The sequence below is a fragment of the Gymnoscopelus braueri genome (genome assembly GCF_963280865.1).
Source record: "Gymnoscopelus braueri genome assembly, chromosome: 2".
NCBI classification, from domain to species: Eukaryota; Metazoa; Chordata; class Actinopteri; order Myctophiformes; family Myctophidae; genus Gymnoscopelus; species Gymnoscopelus braueri.
In genome coordinates, this window is record NC_137604.1 from 47,445,837 (window position 1) to 47,465,331 (window position 19,495).

At 41.5% G+C, this 19,495-nt stretch overlaps 2 protein-coding genes across 3 annotated transcripts; both read left to right on the top strand.

Moving 5' to 3' along the window:
- The first annotated feature begins 221 nt into the window (after positions 1-221).
- On the top strand, positions 222-13,811 carry ppp1r12c (protein phosphatase 1, regulatory subunit 12C). Of its 2 annotated transcripts, none has more exons than XM_080417605.1 (20): positions 222-577; positions 1,097-1,277; positions 1,405-1,535; positions 2,165-2,283; positions 4,197-4,356; positions 5,741-5,885; positions 6,052-6,126; positions 6,799-6,878; positions 7,171-7,283; positions 7,582-7,649; positions 8,481-8,617; positions 9,037-9,124; positions 9,676-9,775; positions 10,320-10,438; positions 10,836-10,900; positions 11,002-11,041; positions 11,313-11,417; positions 12,371-12,421; positions 12,831-12,881; positions 13,034-13,811. In XM_080417605.1, the coding sequence occupies exons 1-20, from the start codon at positions 357-359 to the stop codon at positions 13,118-13,120; spliced, it is 2,136 nt and encodes a 711-aa protein (XP_080273731.1). In that variant the 5' UTR covers positions 222-356; the 3' UTR covers positions 13,121-13,811. The 2 variants fall into 2 exon arrangements, with proteins under 2 accessions (XP_080273731.1, XP_080273732.1); XM_080417606.1 differs by having other exon boundaries at positions 10,320-10,433; positions 10,834-10,900.
- Positions 13,812-16,094: 2,283 nt separating this feature from the next.
- On the top strand, positions 16,095-18,968 carry LOC308077209 (NAD-dependent protein deacetylase sirtuin-2-like). Its single transcript, XM_080417819.1, has one exon. The coding sequence runs from the start codon at positions 17,532-17,534 to the stop codon at positions 18,693-18,695; it is 1,164 nt and encodes a 387-aa protein (XP_080273945.1). The 5' UTR covers positions 16,095-17,531; the 3' UTR covers positions 18,696-18,968.
- Positions 18,969-19,495: the final 527 nt, after the last annotated feature.

The window sequence follows — 19,495 nt, forward strand, 5'->3', positions numbered from 1 at the left end:
CAGTGTTTCAAAAAATATTCCACATTTTTCAAAATGTCTTCAATATTATCATTATTATTTTTGTGTGAACAAAGCAGATCTACAAGCTCTTATAGATCGGCTATTTTCAAATAGCCAACGTATATGTTTAAAGCCAAGGGCGAAGGGGCTCGCTTCCTTATGGCTTGTTTTCATAGACCCTGGTTGCTTGTTTTTCCTCCCAAAACCTGGCAACCCCGAACCGAACTGAATGCAAAGAGAACAAGGAAGTGGAAGTGTACACATGGAGGGTGTGTCTTTTCCTTGCGATATATTACTACCTTTCATTTTGACATAATAACCGCGGTCCTCCTTCCCTCGGCGGGGAACAACAACTAATGGGGGACTCTGCGAAGGCCAAGCGGCGGGAGCAGCTGAGGCGCTGGGTCGGCTCGAGCACCGACAAAGCGCCGGCGGTGCCCAAGCGGAGATGGCGGGGCGAGGAGGAGGCTGAGCCGGAGGCCGTAAACAGCGACCAGCGGCCAGGAGCAGGGGACCAGTCTGCTGTCGATGGAGGAGAAGAACCCACTGGGCCGAGCGGGCATCTCTCCAAGAGACGGTACAATCAAGATTAATGATAATTAATCCAACTCCCGAGAGTGTAGTTCGATAATGGACCCTTTTATACGGGTCCATTTGGTTAGGTTCTGTAGTGTGTACACTCTCGGGAGCTAGAAATGGATACACATCAACACTGAGGATTTTAGTGTGTAGCAGGAGTAGCAGCTTATTGTTTACAATTTAGGCATTTAGCAGACATACAATAAGCAAGGACAACACAAGGTAATACATCAAATGCATAGAAATAGTAAGCTAGGATCATAGGTAAACCAAGAACCTATCATCAGTCTAAACAGCAAAAATCAATAATCTGTACATTGGAACTAAACACACTATAGGGATGCCAGGTCAACAATGACCTGGCATTTGGTTTAGTCCATTTGGTTAGGTTTTGCACACTCTCGGGAGTTAGAAATGGATACACATCAACACTGAGGATTTTACTGTGTAGCAGCAGCTGATATTATTAGATTATACCACTAAATGAGGTGTGCTGCATCTGATTTTGTTTGTTAAGGAGAAAAGTGAGGTTCGACAGAGCTGCTGAGTTCCTAGCAGCCTGTGCCAGCGGTGACACGGAGGAGGCCCAGGAGATGCTGAAAGAAGCCAGGGAGACCAACAAGAATAACACCGGTGGCGAGGATGGCATAGAGATCATCAACTGTGCCAACGCAGATGGCATCACTGCCCTTCATCAGGTAAGGCTGGTCGGTTGAATGTCCATAGTGTGTGCTATTGTCTACATAATGAAATGCATCATTGTACGCTAGCAGGTTAGGTAGCTATGCTGATTTTGTTATTTCCCTCACCCTCCACTATTCATAGGCTTGTATAGATGGCAGTATGGAGATGGTGTCGTTTCTTTTGGGGCAAGGTGCCAACGTGAACCAGGTGGACAGTGAGGGATGGACGCCGCTGCACGTTGCAGCCTCCTGCGGAAACCTGGACATTACAGAGTATGTAGCTTAGCTACAGTTCTTCAGAACACACAATAGCCTAAGTGCTCTGTACTAGCAGAGTTGTCATCACCACTGTGATGACGTGATTACGCAGCGTGGGTGGCAATGTTGTCTACACGCCACAATAATAACATTGTTGTCCCATGCGTTGTCCTCCCAAGACAACATGTTTGGCTAAAGCCGAAACGTATTACCACACACAGTCACACACGAATGAAGAGCTGTTGCAATTTATGCACCTTTCTTTTATTAGATTTTTTTTGTTCAACATCTCTGGATAATCATAGTTTGCCACATTTCAGCTTCAAATGTAACCCATTATGACCTAAGGCCGATTCTACAAATGCCTTCTAAACCAGTAGCTCTCACTTTCAAGATTTTTCACATTTTTTTTCTCAAAAATAGCTTGCAGCGTGGCACGAAGTGACGCCCTGTGAGCTTGTATATCTGCTATTTTTTGAATAGCCAACGCTAAAATCATAAAATGACACAGACGCCTTCCCGGTTTCAATGGGTTTAAACACCTTTTTCCAGAGATCACCATATGCTCTTGTGAATATAAACTATTCTCTGCAAGCATTGCTGTGGACAGGGTACTTAAATTCGACCCATCGTGGGTATGTCAGTTTCCTTTTGCAGCAGGGTGCATCTCTCTCTGCTGTGAACTGTGATGGTGACGTCCCCCTTGATATAGCTGAGGACGAGGCCACTGAATCCCTCCTTCAGGAATATACACTTAGACAGGGTGAGTAACTGTACTATGACAACCAAACCCAACCTTTGAAAGGATATGTCATTTTCAGCTCTTCTATACGTCTTACTTTCAGGGTAATCTCTCAAGGCAGATTCAGAGCTCCGCAGCAAATTCAAAGGAATTTATTTTTTGCCGATGGGTTCCCAGATTGACTTTCGGGTAACAACCATAATGTCTATGTGTGATTTTTTTTTCTTTTATAAATATGTTAATATGTTGTGTTGACATAACATTTTGTAATGTGCACAGTGTTGAAATACAAATGTGTGGTGCCTCAACCTAGACACACAGATGCAGGAACGGACACATCCGAGTGTTAAACAAACAGGTGGAGAGGATGAAATGTCACAGAGTCGAAAGGAACAGAGACCCATCTGGTTGATTCTAACTGAGTGACAAGATCTTGGCACTAGAGCCAGATGGATATATTGGTTTGGCCGATATATATCGGCCATTATTAGACTTTTTTTTGCCGACATCGGTATCTGGAAGTATGACTAATATCACTGCGTAGATATATGTCTGGACTGGAGTCTCTTTGTGGAACCTGCATTTCCAGGGGGCTGATTTAAAAAAAAATGCTTCTGGTGATAAACTCGCCCTACATTTGCATACTGGGCCCTGATTGGTGCCTTACAACTTTCCACTTTCAACCTGGCTTCCCTATGTTGGGCATGTACTTATTTAGGTCAACATCAAGTTGTTACATGAAATAAAGTTCACTATATGTCATGTGTTCATGTGTTCATGACATTTAGTCATATTAAACATAGAGGAAGTTGGCTTCCTCTATGTGGAAACTGGTTACCCACGAAATAATAATGAATTATAATCGTGTCCCATTTAGTTGCTGCGGGGTATTTTTTTGTCATTTGCATATACCTGAAATTCAGGTACAGTATACGCAGCACTATATGCAGTTGGGGATTAAGGGACAATCTCAATACGTGCCTGTGCGTAGGACCTACCCCTCCGTTTTGCACGTTCACGCGCAGAGTAGGGTGTCCGTTTCCTTCCTTTCCATCTAGCCCTTCTACCACCCCTTCGTTTGAAGGTGCAGACTTCAGACTGCCGACTAAAGTTTAGTTTAATGTGGATGCAAATTAATGCATGTAAATTAAGCACACAGTTGTGAAACGGAGATATTGAAATATCCAATGTGTAAACATACAGTAGCCTACTTCCTGGTTATTGGTAGTTGATTAGTCTCGTCTTCTTCTGTCCTGCAAATTTGGTGAAATTTGTCACTGTAATATTTATTATGGTCGTAAGCAACGGGTATTAATAGAGACTCCAGAACAAACCAGGCTACAATTCAGAGTAGCTTCGAAAACAAGTATTAGCTTGCTAAAACAATTGTGATAATAGCCATGTTGTAATTTCACCATCACCTTCTTTATTTGTTAAATGTCACTGATCAAAGAACACGTTAGGTGTTCCTTATGTATTGTACACAAACTCTCACACACACGCACGCACACTGTAAGAAAGCCCAATATATATTTATTATAACAGCTACTGGGATAGACTGGAATGGTGAAGTTTAGAAGTTGCCCATTTAAACCCTTACCCCTACAGCTCTGTTTGGTAGGGCCCTGCGTCCTGGAGGGCACTTTACAAGTAGGGCTAGGGTGAATGGGGGGGGGGGGAATGAAGTGTGTGTGCTCGCTCAGGGACACTTCAACACATTGACTGGGCAAGCCGAGGATCAAACCAGCGACCTTCCGATTCCCCAGAAGGCCTCTCTACCCACTAAGTTCCTCAAAAGACACTGGGGAACTGAGAAAGGGAAGGGCGATACTCATAGTTGCATCATTCAAGATTTTACTAATTAGTTCTAAACTTCCCCTCAACTACTTACAGGGCTGCACATCTTTCAACCTTTTTTGTTTGTTTGTATAAAGGTGTGGATTTGGAGGCAGCAAAGCGATTAGAAGAGGAGCAAATCATGAGAGACGCACGGTCCTGGCTGACAGAGGGCCTACCTAAGGAGCTAAGACACCCCAAAACAGGGGCCACCCCACTGCACGTGGCTGCAGCAAAGGGCTACCTCGAGGCTATCAAGTGAGTATCACTGAGCAGTGGTGTAAAGTAACTAAGTACATTTACTCGAGTACTGTACTTAAGTAACATTTTGAGGTACTTTTACTTCACTGGAGTACTTCAACATGTCAATACTTTTACTTCTACTCCACTACATCTCAGAGGCAAATATTGTACTTTTACTCCATTACAATTATTTGAAAACTTTAGTTACTTTGTAGATTTTGATTATCATTACAAAACATACATAACCACTTCAGCCCTATGCACAGGGGTGCACATAACTTTTTAGGTCTAGTACTCAGAAGAGCACCTGGAGATGTGACTTGGTGCGCACCAAATAAATGGTCCCGTCCCGCCCCCCCGCTGTTTTGTCAACGGGAGGGGGGGGGGGGGGGGGTTCAGCACGGTTTTGTCAACCGGGGGGGGGGGCTGCGTGAGAAAAAAGGACGCTCTGCTTCCAAATTCCGCCGTTTTTCGCCCTTTTCACGCCGTTTGGTGAACCCCCCAAGGTTGGTGCCCTGTGCTGCGCTGCTTTTATCCGCCAGATTGGGACGTTCGCGGCATATTTTGCATGTCTGTGTGTCAGGATGCGAGGCAACACTCACACAATCACGTGCAGCATGCGTCCCCTCCCCCTGCGCCTAATGGCTGTACATGGGGCCGACACGTGCTTTAGCGTGATTGTGTGAGTGTGGCTTCAGGAAGTAAATTCCTATCCTCGATCTCTAGGCGATCTCTAGGCTTTTATTTATTTTTGTTTTGCTAAAAAATAAAAGCTTGGAAATTCCTGTCGCAGCTGTTGGTACGCAAAAGCGCCTCGCGTCGTCTGATGTGCCGCGCATTATTTATTTTGGGTGCGCATGCGCACCAGTTATGTGCACCCCTGCCTATGCATACTTAGGCTATTTGAAAATAGCCGATCTACAAGCTCTACAAGCTTGTAGATCTGCTATTTTCAAAGCATTTTCATACATTTGGAAACTTGTGAAATGGGACATTCTGCAAAATGAGTACTTTTACTTAAAGTACTTAAGTATATTTTAATGCGAATACTTCTGTACTTTTACCCAAGTACATTTTGAATACCGGACATTTACTTGCAACAGAGTATTTCTACATTGCAGTATTGATACTTTTACTTAAGTACAAAATGTGAGTACTTTTTCCACCACTGTCTCTGAGTCTCTTCATAGTGGAGGGAAGATATATTTTTTGTGGGACACTTTTCTTTACATTATATAATATATAGTTTTTATTATTATTATTGCCAAGAGTGGAGAGTTAACTTCCCTTTATGTGCCACCTTCCATTGTACCATGTGGACCACATGCTATTACTGTACTTTGTTTGATTCAGTTCCTGATCCTCTTGTTGTTGTCATTCTGGTGCGGTGCCTTTGCAGATTGTTGTGCCAGTGTGGGCTGGATGCATCCGCCATAGACTGCGATGGTTGGACGCCTCTCCATGCTGCCGCACACTGGGGCCAGGGGGAGGCCTGTTGTATACTGGCTGAACAACTGTGCAACATGGAAGCCCGCAGTAACGCGGTGAGCAAGATGGAGAGATCCTCCTGTTGTGATGCACACAATATATATGCATGCCTCACTTTGTAAAATGTACTCGTCGATCAAATGTTTTACAGAGTTTGTTTTTTTATTTAGACTTTCCTGTTGTTACTTTAATCTTGTTACTTTTACATTATGACTTATGCAGGGTCAGACGCCGTTCGACGTGGCCGATGAAAGTGTTGAGTCACTGCTGGAGGAGCTGTCCCAAAAACAAGCCTGCGTGAGATTCATTTTACCATATTCACACGGTGGCCATTTTGCTCTTAACCCTTTCAGACCGAGAACGCATCTGTGTAATTTTAAGATTTATTTGGGCTATTCAAAAATAGCAGATCTACAAGCTCATAGCGCGGCCGTGCTATGAGCTTGTAGATCTAATTTTTTTTTAATCGATGTGTGCAAATCTTTGAATATCTTTTTGTTACAACTTCTGGGAGGTCTCTGGAACAAAATATTTTGAGATGGGGGTCTGCGGCCAAAATTCATATAATTTTGAGGGTCTTTGACATGAAAAAGTTTGAGAACCACTGATTATAGCAACATTAAAAAAATAATCTAGGATTTAGAAGACATTTGTAAAATCCCCCCAGAAGCAAAGATTTGAGTTAAAAATGTTTTCTTTAAAAATATATATATATTATATTCAAAAATAGCAGATTTTTCAAAAATAGATCTACAAACTCATAGCGCGGCACTCGGTGCCACGCTATGAGCTTGTAGATCTGCTATTTTTGAATAGCCCAAAGAAATCTAAAATGACACGGATGCTTCTCTGGTCTTAATGGGTTAAGTCATAATACTGCTATTGTCTGTCATACTATGCCTTCTGTTAGTCAGAGCTTCTGCTGTACTGTGTTTTTTTAATAATCGTCATCTGTGTGTTTCTCTACAGTGGCGAAAAGAGCAGTCCATCATTGACAGACAAACTCCCCCAGGCTCTACTGCTGCAAATGCACAAAACAAACGGCGGAGGTCAGTGTCTATAATGTCCTCCGTCCTGAAGGCAGACAGGAATGCAAAGCATCAATTACTCAATTCTCTGTTGAGATTTCCTGTCTGTCTTAGTTGTCTTTTGTGTATGCTTTGCTACAGTAGTCTAAATCAATCGCAGAGAAGAATGACCACGCTGTGAGTGGCTTATTGGTTGTAAGGCAACTATTGATGCATAGTGTGATGGAGCCGTTTGATAATAAATGCCATAGACGATTATACCCTTTGATAACGAACATCTTCACAAGAACTGTCCTTACTCTGTTCATTCCAGGAGCTCAGTGTGTAGGATGAGTAGCAAGGACAAGATGACCGTGCAAGACCAATCCAAAGAGAGGGGCGTTTCAGGAGGTCTGGAGCTAAACGAGGAGCGAGAGAGCAGCCCTGGTAAACCAGACATTGACATTATGTCTGACCACCCAGAGCATTATGTTTTCATCTTCTTTGTGATATGAATTTCCAAAGCAAACCTTTAACAAAAGTCCTGCGATATCTATCAGCACTGAAATTGTACACTTAAAATAAATCTTAAGTGTTCGCATCTCATATCGCCATCGCAATATCCAACAAGTTTGTCGGACCTATTTTCTCCATATACAGCCCTGCTGACCACAACTGATCTTACATTATCCTTAATTTCTGTTCATAGTTTTTCATCTAAAAGGATGCTTTGTTGTGTTCCCAGAAAATTCAGCTGTGTCCAGTCCAGATAGTGAAAGCATCTCCACAGACCCTGTCAGTCCTTCTAATAAGGTAAAAACTCTCACGCATCACACACAACTTAAGTTGGTGTGTAGGAACCCATTAATTTCTTAGTACCTTTTCACCGTCTTGTGTAACAGGCACTGTCTAGATTAGAGTTGGATCTTTTACGAGCAACCAATACCCACCAAAATAATCTGTTTCTTCATCACAGTGAAAATGGAGATGGTAATGTGGGGCTTCCTACATATAATTTGCCAGATGAAGACCTATATGGTCGTAATGTTGCCCTTTTGATATGTTTTTGTGGAGCTATAACTCAGTGTGCGGATATTTTACCTCTCTTTGATTTCTGCATTTTTATCCAGCACCTGTCCTAAATACAGGTTTAAGATGTTCACACAATCTCCTCATTGAACGGTCCCTACATACGTATACCTCATGATTCACAAACCCTGATAAAGTATCTGGGACAGAGCCGTTAACAGAAAATAATTTGGTTTGATTCAAATCGAACCACTTGCTCCTGATTCTTAAAAAGAACTGACAAACACCCAAAACGATTTACAACTTTATAATGATTTTACATCACTGTCCTTAATGCTGCAAACCCCACCAATCAAATACCATATAAGATATTCCCCCCAGAATATCAGGAGCTGTTTTCTCTCACCTGGTATGGGTTCTATGGTTGGGAGGTAGAGCCACTATCTGGGAATCCCGGCATCGTGTCGAAAGTGTTGGAACCGCTAACTTGTCCTCAAGTGCTGTTCAATAGCTGACCACTGCTCATAATACAGTTAGGATGAGTTAAGTGCAGAGGTCAAATGCCAGGTATACTTGGCCAATGAACCCCCCACCCCACCTTCCTTTCCCTTCTAGACCCCTGCAGAGAAAGAAGATGAGGAGGAGGAGAAGGAGCAGGACAAAACCACTCCCACAGCCCGAGTCCAGCCCACTCCTCAGAGGAGGGATGCCACGGCCGAGAGCCCCAACAACCCCAACACGGACAGACGCAAGTAAGATGCATCGCTCAGGGATGTTATTAGTATATAACATGCAAGAAACAGGGGAAAATCATCTCACAATAGAAATAAATGTGAGCTATGTGTCCAACCAATCTCAAAGCCTGAAAAAAACGAATGCAGTGGTTGGGGAAAGCTGAAATGCCACGACGAACAAGCACTGTCAAGTGCTACTGCCAGCATGGAGATTCTGTGCCAGCAAACACTTGAAATCGCGCAAAAATATCTGCATTAGCATTGTTGACACTCCTCAAACCATTTTGTAGCTGTTATTCGAGTGTTTGCATGATACCTTGAAGTTAGTTGTTACCAGCTGAGCTGTACCTGTTACGGCATGCATTTAAGAATTGTGGTTGGTTGTTGCATTGGGTTTTCGTGGTTTGTGTATATTGAATGGGCGTTTACTCTTGCAGGTTCCAAGCTCCTGTCAGAGACGAGGAGTCAGAGTCTCAGAGGAAAGCTCGCTCTCGCCTAATGCGTCAGTCTCGACGCTCTACGCAGGTAATGATGATAATACTTTTAAATGTGTCGTACTTACAGCACATGTGAAAATTTACTTGTGGTAAAATGCTCCAATTAACATTGATAAAAGAAAAATAATATATTCTCACGGATAGATAGATAGATAATAGACTATGTGAACGCATGAACTACACCATTAAATAGTGAAAACAAATTAAACAAAGGAAGAAATAACCAAATATCTCCACAAACACTATGGTTCACCATGGACACACCTGCCCCCCTCTTACGAAACACTGCCGATATGAATACCAAGTTCAGTTATAAAGGGGAAGCAACAGACACAGAGTAGGTGATTTTTCACTTATTATTAGTTATCCATTATATTGATGAAAGATACATTGGCACAAATATTCTCTCAATATTATTCTGAAAAGTATTCCCACGGTTATTTTAATAGTTTCCGAGAACTTAACAAATCGCAGTGTGTTGCCCAGACTCTGCAAGCGTATGCTGACCAAAGAAAGATAGCGCCTGCTAGAAATGAGGCTTGTGGGTTACAGTGTTGTGTTGTTGCTTCCTCTTCACAGGGCGTGACTCTGACAGACCTGAAAGAAGCAGAGAAGTGTGTGGTTAAAGCTGCCATCCAGCCTGTCAGCCCCATGGTCACGATCACCCCTGCCGAGAGAGGTGAGCGAAAAAATGTGTTGCTCTGCAGGAAATGTTTTTTAGCTGCCAAAGCACTGGGTGGATTGTACAGTTCCAATGGTTATATGCACTGTTTTACCAGCCAAACTGTCTAGCATACAGGTAGACATAGGTAGCAACCTGTTGCTACCTATCTTGAACCTTTTTGGTGGCCATGTGAATATAGGCAGTGAAAGCATTTTGGGTGGAGTGTTTCTCAGGGCAGTCTTGAGGAAACACAGCTTTACCACTGTGCTGTCAGCGGATTTTGACATAAAAAAATATTTTTGTCAGTCTTGGTTTGGTTGTCATTCCTTAACCACTTGTACCCCAGCATCCTTATTCTGGTGGGAACATTCACCCAAAATAACGTACAAGCTCACAACACGTTGCAAAGAGCTTGTAGATCAGCAATTTTCCGTAAAGACATTTTGTGTAGATCGGAAAGAAAAACCTCACTCTCAGTAAAATGAAAATCCCATGGAAATATATATTTGATGGTAAACCTTTTGCAGGGATGACATTCTTCTGTCCCCCTGTGTTCCAGATACAGACCCAGTAAAACAGATCGAGCCAGAGGGAGAGACGAGGCTAGGAGTGAGGGAAAAACGGAGGGAAAGGAAACATAGACGCTCCACTGGGATAGGACAACTGTCTGGAGGAGAGGTCAGAAATGAGACCGAATGTTAATGATAAATAACATGGTCCTGTGTTAAGACGTAGTTTGATGTCAAATATGCTAAACCTACATGTTTGTGTATAACAGATCCTTGCTAATCTGAAATGCATGCTATCCTCTGTAATGTTGCAACCACTGAAATAATTGTTTCCACGTTGAAAAACGTTCATACATTTTCCACAAATAACAGTTATTTGTCATATCTGCCCTGTGCAGTTTTTCTTTACAAAGCCTAAAAGGCAAACAGAAATGAACATTTTGTTCATGTTCCCATGCCAAAAACACAATTAAATCGTTAATCGCAATTTGTGTGACAATTAATCGTCAAGTAAAATGTCGTGATTGTGACAGCCCTGCAGTTAAACTTAAATCATCTTGTTACAGAATGAAGACGAGGATCCCACAAATGAGACATCTGCAGATGACACACTCACTAACCGCACTTCCAAGTGAGTGTCAACAACATTCCAAAATAAAGCATGTCGATTTTGATAGTTAATCAGTGTCATATTTATGCTTTTTCTTTTTCATTGTTTGTGTGACTTTGCAGTGAGACTCAAACCAGAGGTTTATCACAAGACTACAAAATGGTATGTGTCAGACCTGTTCAGACGCTCACGTAACAACGTCCACACATTCTCCAAAAACAGTCCTAAGGCATATACGTGGCAGCATGGTGGATAATGCCTTGGTTTATTGCCCGTTTAAAGAAGAATGTTGTCAAACAAGCTCTAAACACAAAATGGGATATACCTGTCGGTTCTGTGTAACTGTTGTACTACAGCATAATCGGACTGCAATTAGGTATTCACCTACAGTAGGTTGTTCTCCTTTTTTAGTTTCTTGTTTCTCTCCCTCTAGTTGTACCTAACAGTACTGCAGGAGAACGACACACTCAAAGACAAACTGCAAGAGACTGAGTTGCTGCTCAGCCAGAACAAAGTCGAGCTGGAGAGACTGCGACAGGTTGGGGAGGTTTGATGTTGTTTTGCACTTTAGGCCCTGTGGCACATTAGTCTGTTGAGTAATGTGAAAATAACTGCATTACCTGAGTTGTATATGTAAATGTGAAAATGTGTGAAAATATGTCAAGGACCCCCAAATAAATATGTATTTGGTCACAGACCCACCCACATACAAGATTTGTGGGTTTAAAATGTTTCAAAAAAAAATTCAATATAAAAAAAGTCTGATCTACAATCTCACAATTGCATTGCGATACTTTCCGGTTAAAGTGATTTTGATGCTATATTAACTTTTTGGGGACCCCCTGGAACCCCCTCAAGGACCCCTGGGGCTCCCTGGACCCCACTTTGAGAACCACTGTGTTAAACTATGAAACATAGATGCTCCAGTAATTAAAGGTCACTCCTACCAGGGTCTCAGTGGTTCCCAAGTCTGGTCCTCGGGACTCTTCGCCTGGTTTTCTGTCCAACCAAGCCTACCGTAAATAGTTTCTGATTAGACGGGTTGAATTACAAGGCTACTAGGTGAATGCAATTCCCATTGCATTCTGTCCGTGTCATTTCGTAAGATGAAGAATCCCAGGAGATTTAACTCATTCACTGCCAGAACTTTTTTTTTTTTTGCGTTTGCCCACTGCCAGAGATTTTTCATTGAAAAAAAAAAAGTACTCAGGAGCCGAGATACAAAATGTTTAAGTTTTAAGTTAACAAGGAAGTGGATGGGAGTCTAGATCTTCAAAAAATCATATCTCCTTGGTCTTTGGGTTAAAAAAAAATAATAATAAGAAGAAAAAAATAAAAGTCGTTTTAGTCGTTCTTGGCAGACAGGGCTTAAAGGACAGAAGTCGTTTTAGTCGTTCTAGGCAGGGAATGAGTTAATGAGTCATTTTGTTACAAAATTGTTGAACTGGATAATCAATATCTCTCTTCTCTCCTTTCTCTTTCCTCTGACAGAGACAAGAGCGGAACACTGAAAGGCCAGCCCTGCTGGAACTGGAACGATTTGTAAGTGTGGTCTCTGTGTGTTTGGTCCAGGAGGAGCAACCCTAAACTTACCGTTGTTGTCGGGCACAACCCTCCTCGTATCTCTTATTTGAACTTTTTCGTAAATTAATGCCCTACTTCGTCAATTTACTTAGTAAATTAATGCTCTACTTCATCATACTACAGTGTCACACAAACAAATAGCCGATCTACAAGCTCACGTCGCATCATGCTGTGAACTTTGCTATTTTTAAAGTGAAAGTGCGCAAGTGTGTCTGTAGTTTTTATAAGTATTGAACCAATGAAAAGTATTTATTAACAAGAGCTTGTGACTAGATAATAACTATATTGGATCCGTTGGAACAGTCATTGCCGCAAGCAAAACTTTCTTTGCTTCTCGTACAATAATAAATGTACACTTCTTCCACAGGAGAAGTTGGCACTCCAGAGGAAAGCAGTGGAATTGGAGGATGAACTGAAGGTAGGCATGATCAAATGGCTGTACTGACTGCTGCAATAGGCTAAGCTTGAATTCCTGTTTTACTAACGTTTGAAGCAGCCACTGTTGATTCAAGCGTCTTGTAGTTGAACCTAGCCAGCTAATGTATGTCATTGTGTGTTTTGCTTATTCAGGTGGTGGTGGACCTCAAATCAGACAACCAGAGGCTAAAAGATGAGAATGCAGCTCTCATTCGCGTCATCAGTAAACTCTCCAAATGAACCTCGTAAAACCTCCAAAAGGAGAGCAAGTGTTTTTAAAGTATTTCATTTCTTGACCAACTCGCAAGGCTTGTATCAGTAACAGAACCCCAGCATAAAGCAGCCTATTTGTTTAGTGAAGACCAATAGCATATTTGAGACCAGATAGTTGTTAAGTCGTAAGACCTGGGCTGCAGGGTTACTTGCCTGTGGTTTGCCTATTGTTTTGGCGTATCTACTGTATAAGAAGATGAACTGCACCTCCTGTGGATTTACAGGGTACTATAGGGTGATTTGGTTCCACATGTCTCTTTTTCTAATGTGTTTATTTTCCTCTTTTTTTTAACTGGAATATTTTATTTGCTTCGCTTATTAATTATTTTACAAAATCATGTGTCAAGACACATAAAGCCATGTACAGTAAGGTTGTAGAGATCACACTAGAGGTCTTCACCGATCCAAAAAGTTGGACCTGTGGTTTGTTACCCGTACCCGATATGTATCATTTTTATGGCGTAGCCCCGGAGGGGTCAGCCATCTAAAACAGCGTTTATCTGTATTTCCCTGGTCTCCAGTTTGATATGTTTCAATGCATATTTTGTTCATAGAAATAATATATCTTTTTTTTCCTGCAAGGCTTTGTTAAACAATGCTCATCTCGCTGTTCAATTACCGGACATTATCTGCCTCATAAATGTGCCTTTTTTGTGGATGGCTTCTCCCTTACAATTCCATAAAATGTTATTTCAAAATCTGCTGAAATCCTATCAGACAGAGAAATAGTGATGTTTTCATCACTCTGCACAGTACTCGGATGCAAAAAAACGACAATATGGTTTTTAGAATGTAACATATTTCCAACACAAATTACCAGTAGTTCTAGATTAAATATGTCTAATTTTAAGACTGAAGATGAAATAATTTAAAATGTTAAAAAGCTGATCTGGTCCGTGATGGATTTCGGGTTCGGGTAGACGTGTAAGACCTCTAGATCACTCCACTAAACTTCTTAAAGGAGAATTGTCAGTTGAGTGCCTGAGCTAAGGAGAGAATGGGGAGATGTAAAGACTTAATGTGCCAAAACCCAAACTCTTTGTCTGTTTTTGCATGTTCTTTAGGGAAAACGTGAATTCAGTCCCTTACACTTACAATGGTCGTACTCCAGTTTGTAAACCTGTGTTTTAACGGAATAAAATGTGTTATTATTACACATGAATTCTATAACTACTTAAAGCCATACTGTGTAACATTCATTTCAGTAGTCTTATTTTGGTGACATCTTCTGGTAGCTCTGTGTCGTTAAAGTGTTTGTTGATGGGGAAGGAATGGTGAAAAGTGAATGCTGCAACAACACGTAATCAAAAACTATTTATTCATGTTAAATACATTAATACATTGCGGTCAAAATAGTATTTAATAGTATTAAGAGAAGCTATCAAAAAAGAAATGTATGTGGAATGGTTATTGTGAAAAATATACCAGAGAAAGACTCCATTGAAAAAGGTAGACAGTATGGCTTTAAGACTGTACCAACAGAATGCAAATGCAAGTAAGATTTTCATGGAATACTGTGTTACTTTTAGATTTGATTTCTTTTGTTTAAAGCAGTTATTACATTGGAATCAGGGCATTGTGAAGTGTTAATGTCTGTATCTGTCAGGACAGGTCTGGGTCAATATTTTTTCTTCTTAAGCTGACTACTGTAAGTGGGGTGGGAGTTTAACACCAGCCACCAGCCCAAATGCTGGCAAAGTTTGACTGGCTGGTAAGTCTCTCTACACTGTCAGCCACTTTCTTAGGAAACTAGCCATAATCTTGGAAGTCCTGTTCTTGTTCTTTAATATTGTACGATAAAATGGTGAAAGTGACCAGAATGTTGGGATTTACCAGCCACTGGAGGTGGAGGTGGGGGCAGAGTTAGTTTCCTGCCCAGACTGTAAAGTTTGATCAAACTGTACAGGCATCAGGCATGTTAATTTCCTCCCCACTCCTGTGAATGTATATTTAATGTGTATATTTATGTACAGAGACCTTCTACGGAAATGGTGTTGTGAAAATGGTGTTTTTAAAAAAGAAAGAAGAGTTTTGGGTGCTTGCAGGGAATATCGGTGCAATTCACTTTTAATTCACTCCTGATTGGAAAGAATTTATTCAAGATTTGAAGTTTTCTCCTAAAAACAAATCTCAACCTATAGAGTAGTTTGTATTGTACTTTAACCACATTAACCCAAGCATCCCTATTCTGAGCATGTCTTAATAGGTGAACATTCTGTGAAATTAGCAAGCTCACAAACTTATAGAGCTGCCATTTTTTGGCATACAGATTTGGTGTAGAGGGGAAAACCCCAAAATATATATATGGTTTAAGTGGTTAAGCTTATATTTGATAAAATAGAAAGTGAATTGACCCCCCACCCAGCTCATACTGTGACAGAGACCTGTCGATTCAATGGCAGGCAAGATGGGTCAAATCTTTTGAATGTTTACTGCAATTTTTTTAAGAGCTTAGATGCATGCCAAATTGTATTTTGATAATGTGCCTTTCTATATACGTACATTTGTAATTAATATTTCTATTTTGCTTTGGCAAAAGTACAGTGTCAAATATAAAATGGAGAATGGCCATTAAACAATGAAGGCTGCCTTGTTTCTATAATGCTCAAGCACAGGAAGGTCCATTATCTTAAATGTATTCATAATTGTATAATAATTCAGAAATTAAATGTATAGTTTACTATAGTGTGCTTAATTGATTGGCACAATTGGGATATTTGTGAACATTGAAATTCAATTAAATTGTAATATAGTGCCAAATCACAAGTTGTCTCAAGACAGACCTGACATTGTCCCAGGCCTGAGCAAGCATATTTGTGACACTGGCAATGAAAATCCCCCCCCCACCCCCCCACCCCAAACTGGTAGGAAACATCAGGCAGACCCAGGTTCTAGGGTGGGTGGATGGGGAAGAGGGAGAGATATGCAACAATAGCAGTAATAACATTAATACATAGTAGCAAAAGCCATGACAGCACTAACAATATGACATTAGTTTTTACTTGTGTAAAAAAATGTGTTGGAAATTGTTGTCTGTCGTTCTATACATTGACTTGTACTCTGCTGCCTATAGCTTAATCACAAGACAGAAATTTTTTTTTTTTACCGAATGGGTTCCCATATTGGTAGTAGCCTAATACATTTTCAAAAAAGAGAATAACTACCATACGGTAAGCTATATTTGACACATAATTAGAGATTAGTTCAAGTTTATTTAACTTTTAAAAATCACAATATATCTTGTGCTCTTTGTTATATAACACATTGTGGTACATATCACATATGGATACATGCCGTACATTTTCACTGCTGAACAAGGAATTTGTTTTGAGAATCGAAATTAAATAGTGCTATGCACTCGCCACTAGATGCCACAATGACACACTCTGTTAAACTTTGTTGGTTGTTCATAGCCTACATAGGATAGGTCTGTGGACGTTAATACGATGTTGAATTGAATTGGATGTAACTTGAAGAAGGTTGTATTGGTCTCACTTGCACACCACGTCATAGATATTTTCTCAGTGGTCGTTTTGAGGTCTAAAAACTGATTTACATACAATGAAGCATTGAGAAACGTGGAGAAAATACAATAACAGTGCAGTAAGATACATGTCTCTCGATGTGGAGGGTTTCAAACCTCGGACTAGAAGTCCTTGCAATTCAGTCTTTGGAGCCACTCCTAGGAGTGTAAGGACATTAAGATTTTTACCGGGTATATTACACCGTCTGATCAGGACGTCGATACGATGTTGTGAAGACCGGTTGAACTCGACTGTTGTGACTTTGGACGTCGTTACGACGTGGTACAGCGGTCTCAAATATATACAGACTGTAAAGGCCACAGCTCTGATCTCTGGTGTTGGGGTCCACGGCGGGGGACTTTGCACATGAGTCACATGAGAGAGACATGAGTGTTGATTGATTAGGTCAGATAAGGAGCTGGGGGACAGTAGCTACTGTTTAAGAACAGTGCTAAAGCCATGATTAATCAAACAGAAGGTTACACCCACATGGGTAGACCAAACCCATATAAATGAGTGGATGCTCACTAAACGGGACAAAGTGGTCTGCATGCATCAGTGTTACTAGTTACCAGGGTGTTATTGCTGCGTTCGTCATTTTTCCATTGCGAGCTCCGAGAGACTGACAGTGTATAACCTATTGACCCTGGTAATAGCTTGGTGTGGCTACTGACTTGACTTGGCTGGAAGGCAGGCAGGAACTGACTGCTCACAACACAGAGTCGAACACTAATAGGCGACGGACAACAACAATCTGATCGCATCAGCTGAGTTGTAAACATCGGACACCGTGCTGCTAAATGACACAGTGAATATTCATTTTCATCCTAATATTTCTTTGAGTCGACGGATAGATGTCTGAAGCACCAGAGACCCCTAAAAGAGGAGAAGAAGAGGAGGATCTGACCGCTGGAGCAGAGAATCAGTCTGACGATGGTAGTGAAGAAGAAGGAGAGGCTACTGGAGAAACAGAAATGGACTCCCTGCTCAACCTGTTGAACATGTTCAACCTGTCCTCCAGAACCCAGGGTACGGGTAAGGTTCTGGATGAGCTCACTCTGGAAGGGGTCGCTCGGCGCATACAGAGTGGCAAATGTAAAAACATCATCTGCATGGTCGGAGCAGGAATATCTACATCGGCTGGGATCCCCGACTTCCGCTCGCCAAAAACTGGCCTCTATGCCAATCTGCAGAAATACAACCTGCCCTACCCAGAAGCCGTCTTCCAGATAGACTACTTCAAGAAACACCCTGAGGCATTCTTCACCCTGGCCAAGGAACTGTACCCAGGACAGTTTAAGCCGACAGTGTGTCATTACTTCATGAGGCTGTTAAAGGACAAGGGGCTCCTGAGACGCTGTTACTCCCAGAATATTGACAATCTTGAGCGTGTGGCTGGGATGGAGGGAGACGACCTGATTGAGGCCCATGGCACGTTCTACACTTCCCACTGTGTCAGCTCCTTTTGCAAAAAGGAGTACGACCTGGACTGGATGAAAGAGAAGATCTTCGCTGATGACATCCCCAAATGTGAGAAGTGCAACAGTCTGGTCAAGCCAGATATTGTCTTCTTTGGTGAAAGCCTGCCTGATCGATTCTACACGTCAACGGAGATGGACTTTCCTCGTTGTGACCTTCTTATCATCATGGGTACATCCCTGCAGGTGCAGCCATTCGCCGGTCTCGTTGACGAGGTTTCTGAAAAGTGTCCCAGGCTGCTCATTAACATGGAGAAGGTAGGAGAGGCTGATCCGGGATTGGGTAAATTTTGGTCTGGTGGGATGGACTTTAACTCAGACAAGGCTTACAGAGACGTAGCCCACATCAGTACATGTGATGATGGCTGTTTGGCCCTGGCTGACCTGCTGGGATGGAAGGTGGAGTTGGAAGAGCTGGTGAAGAAGGAACATGCCAGAATTGACAGCCAGGATAACAAGGAGAAGACCGGCGAGAGCAAAGGAGCCGCAGCTAAGCCAGGTTCTGCATCGGTCGCTCCACAGACTGACAAGGAAGAGTAACCAATGTCATTGTAATATCAGCCGATGTCAGACAGTTTGGAGTTCAAAGAGAGGTGTGCATACCCAAGGGTTTGTTCAGGAGGGTGGGGTGTTAAAAAATCTGATCAAAAGCTTTCTTTTTTAAAACACATTCTGGCAATTAATATTTAAAACCTTCTCATCAGTGCCCGTAGAACCTTCTGCTTCTATTGCAGTGTTTGGAGTTGTTCCACAAGAAAGAGAAGATGTACAACTTAGTCGCCAAGAAAAGAACATGATAGCCTTTGCATCCCTTTTGGCTAGGCGTCTGATACTGCTTAAATGGAAAGAAAAATTCCCATCATGGGTTAATGATATTATGCATCACTTGACTTTGGAGAAAATTCTCTACTCCACAAGAGGGTGTGCTCTGAAAATGTACACCATCTGGCAACCTTTTTTAACATATATAGAGAGGATCAATGCTGCTGACATTAATGACCCCACTGTATTTGTTTGTTTTTGTATTCGTATTATAATTTTTTGTGTATTTTAAATTTACATTTTTTTTAACGATATATATTCTACTGTGTATGCTTAACTTCTTTGACTTGTTTTCATCTTTGTTTTACATTTTCTTTCAACTTTCATTGCAATTGTGTCTCATTTGTTTGTATTGTCTTTTTGTGTTAATGGTACAACAAGATACCAGGGTTGTGGCTCTTTCGGAGCGGGAACTTTGGGGGGGTGGGAGGGGGTAACATGCACCGTTTTTGTATACTTTTGTCTTTTTGACCTGTATGTGAAAATTGAAAATACCAATAAAGAAACCTTGAACAAAA